Source organism: Fukomys damarensis, unplaced genomic scaffold (assembly GCF_012274545.1).
Source record: "Fukomys damarensis isolate Sample0158 unplaced genomic scaffold, DMR_v1.0_HiC HiC_scaffold_8, whole genome shotgun sequence".
Classification (NCBI taxonomy): domain Eukaryota; kingdom Metazoa; phylum Chordata; class Mammalia; order Rodentia; family Bathyergidae; genus Fukomys; species Fukomys damarensis.
Window position 1 is genome coordinate 2,359,748 of NW_022900920.1, and position 3,579 is coordinate 2,363,326.

Here is a 3,579-nt window from a genome sequence, read left to right on the forward strand (position 1 = left end):
TTCTCAATGCAAATGTTTTTATTTGCCACTTAAACTGTGGTTTCCTCATGCTGGCCTGACATGGGAGTGACACAGGCTGCCGATTCTGAGTGGCAGTAATAAGCCAGTGGGTTGGTTAGTGACGAGTGGTGAGATGCTATGTCTGAGTGCCTGTCACTTGACTCCCAGGGAGACATGCAGCCCATATAATGTTAGGTCAAGGTCTGAGACAGGAACAGTTGCTGTGTCCCTCTGTTGACAGTGTGACATGTAGTGCATAGACCGGTGGACAGTGCAGTTCTGTTCTCTGTTGAGCAGGCAGTGGCATCTTCCTTTCATTTGCCTGTGTAGGGCTGCCTGCTCCAGTCTCCCCTCTTCACTTCCCCAGGCCCTTTGGCAGAAGTCCCATGACTTCTAGGGAAGATCCTGCCATTCTTGGCCTCTTCCCTGGATCAGTGTCTGATCTGGTGAAGGTAGCCTGTGGGGCTAGGCTTTCTCCAGCTCCGCCTGGTCCTGGTACTTGTCCTCCTGGAGTTCTGCTGTTGCTCGCTGGAGGTTGTCTCTGTGGCACTGCTCTGTGGATTGGCAGGTAGAGAGCAGGGCTCCGGGATTCTGTTGGGAATGAGTGCATGATACGCCAACATCAACAGGGAGAACAGGATGGGTCTTGGTATACCGTAAAACACTGCTTGGGGCAAAATGAGACCAGGGCTTGTCTCTGCGTGACTAGCAAAGCTTTCTGGTATCTCAACTGTAAGGAGGGCTGGATAGATTGGGATGAGACACTCTTGTGTCTTCAGCTTCATCTTGTACCCATGGCAGACACCATCAGTCATGTATGACACTAGTACTCTAAGCAGAGACTAAGTAACTAGAGTTTTTACAAGCAAAGCTATGTGCCATCCCAGACCTGATGACCTGTTCAGGTTGATGGGCTCCAGAGAAGGCAGTGGAGAAGTGGAGACCAGAAAGTAGCCTGTGGAGAAGGGTTTACTAGTTCAGCTGGGTCCCTGGGCCTGGCTGGGCAGTGACTTGAGGCAAAGCTGGATGATTAGGGACACTGGGCAGAGATGCTTTCTAAAGGTAAAAGTTGCTGGAACTTGTAACTCAAGATGCCTGTGCTGGACATTCCTATGTCAGACTCTGCATTCTCATAGCCAAGCCTAATCAGGCTTGCTTTTTCTTTTTTGGTACTGGGGATAGAATTCAGAACCTCACACTTGCCCAGGCAGGTGCTGTGCCACTGAGCTAAATCTCTAGCCTGCAGGCTTGCTTTTGAGTTACCCACTCTATACAGTAAACATTTTTTTCTCCCAAACAGTACTCCCATCTGGTCAGGAGTCCCTGCAAAACAAGGCTCTGAAGAGAGGAAGCACCACTCTTCCCACTGAAATTCACAGGACTGCATGATCCCAACAGTAATCGCAGTCTTAGGTGCCAAATAAGTGGTGGCACAGTGTGTACTTTATTCCGCCTCGACAGGAGGCACTTTACAAGCCCAAGTATGCGCCTCCTGGTCACACAGCCAGGAGGTGGTGGAGCAGCCACACAAATGGCCCTTTTAGCCCCCCTGCCCCAGGCACCTACCTGAGCTGGCTGCAGTGATGCAGTGATGGGAGGAGGGGCCTCTGCCTGGGGGGCCTTTTCCTGCGCAGCCTCCTCAGGGCCTCTGCCACATGATGGTCTCCTGCACACTCCCAGATGATCTGGGCCCGCTCCTCGGCCAGCTGGTCCCCACTGCGCTGAAATAGGCCTTGGATCTGCAATAGCTCGGCATCCTGGAAGATGTTGGCTGAGGCCTGCTTGCGGCCCCGGGCCTCAGTGGGAACCTCCCACAGGGGTGGCTCACTCACCACAGAGGCTGGGGTGCCCATTGTAGGCTTCTAAGGACAGAAACCATGAAGAAACATCAGCACTGAATGGGCCCTTCCCAAAGCTGGGTTTCTGACAAATGCAGGGCTTCTGGTGTTTCTAGTTTCCAGGGTTCAAACTGGAAATAAGTGTTTATTTTAAAATGACTCTAATTTCCCAAGGTACCTTGGAGAAATGAAAACTATTACAACAAAACTTCATTAAGTGCTTTTTATGGTTCGGTTCTAAAATGTCCCCTAAAAGTTTTGTGTTTGGATCATGGCGCTGTACTCATCAGTGGATTCCTTCCGTCATGTGTTCAGCTGCTGCTGTTAGGAGGTAGGGGAGGCAGATCAATGGTGTGATGTGTAGTGTGCAGTATCTCCCTCCCAGCTCCTCCTCTCTGTTTCTTGCCTGCTAGGGCCTGAGTACCCTTCCTCCACTATGCCCTCTGCCACGCCATTTCTGCCTTGGAAACAGCTGACCATGGACTACATCAAAATAAACTTCTCCTCTGAGTGTTGGGCGTTTTGTTCCAGAATCAGGAAAGCTGACTAATACGAGGCTTATTTGTCAGACATCAGTATTATCCCATTTGATTCACAGCAACTGGTAAGAATTATTATTCTTTCTCATTTTACAGATAAAGTAAAACTCAGAGGTTAGATGACTTGCCATGGTCACAAAGCCGGGTTGTAAGCTCAGGGCCAGGAGGAGTACTTACCAAGTGCTCTAGAGTTCATGCTGGTACTGTACCAGGAAGCCCAGTAACTGCTCAAATTCTTTATTCAGAAGTAATCATAAGCACAACAGCCCTTTGAGATAGGTATGTTTACCCTCCAATCTGCCACCCATGGTTGTGTAACTGAACTGCAATCAGACACCTCTGATTTGAAGACCTGGGCTGGGTACGGAGTTGACTGCCCTGGGTTGGAAACCCACTTCTACTACTTGCTGGCTGAGTGCTAGTACCCACTTCATAGGGGTGATGTGCAGAGAGGGTTCAGGCCAGCTTACAGCTTGTATCTAGATGACCCCCCAAAGCCTCATGTGCTCATAGGTGGGGCCTTTTGGATGTAGCTGGATTTAGGGTATGTGATGCTGGGATTAAAGGTGTGTGATAACTAAATCAGCATAGTTCTCCGTGTAGATAAAGGAAGCCCACCCTGATTGTGAATAGCACCAATCAACAGGCTTGCAGCCTGGATGGAAATAAAGAGACAGAAAGGAGGAAGGTTCACTGCATTGCTTGGTGCTCCAGTGTCTTCTGCCTGCCATACCATGAACTATTTCTCCTCGGTGATGTCCCTCTGCCATGTGGCCCTGCTGTCAAGCCAGAGGCCTATGGATTTAAATCGCTACAAACTGTAAGCTAAATAAACCTTTCCTACTTTAACTTGTGGGTGTCAGGTATTTTGTCTCAGCAACAAGAAAAGTAAGACAAACAATGCTCAGTGTTTTACTACAGGCTGTTCCAGTGATTTCTCATCTAAAATGTTTGGGATTTTGAGTTTTTCCATTTCTGGAATATTTGTATACATATGAGATATCTTGGAGATGGGACCCAAGTCTAAACACAATATTAGATTTTATGTATACCTTATACACACAGCCTGATGGTAACTTTGTGCAATATTTTCATTCCAACCTCATTTAAACAAAGCTTCATGGTATAAAGATTTTCACTTGGGCTGGGGATTTAGCTCAAGGTCCCAAGTTAGATCACCAGTACCAAAAAAAAAAAAAAAA

The 3,579-nt window shown here is 48.2% G+C and overlaps 1 protein-coding gene across 2 annotated transcripts in view; it reads right to left on the reverse strand.

The window, feature by feature from the left end:
• Avpi1 (arginine vasopressin induced 1) overlaps positions 1-3,579 on the reverse strand; it is a 9,435-nt gene continuing 5,856 nt past the window's right edge. For both annotated transcript variants that reach the window (XM_010620388.2, XM_010620387.3), the window contains exons 2-3: positions 1,567-1,862; positions 1-591 (exon numbers count right to left, since the gene is read on the reverse strand). In XM_010620388.2, coding sequence (XP_010618690.1) covers positions 432-591; positions 1,567-1,853 — 447 coding nt within the window. In that variant the 5' untranslated portion in view covers positions 1,854-1,862 and the 3' untranslated portion in view covers positions 1-431. The remainder of the gene's footprint in view (positions 592-1,566; positions 1,863-3,579) is intronic.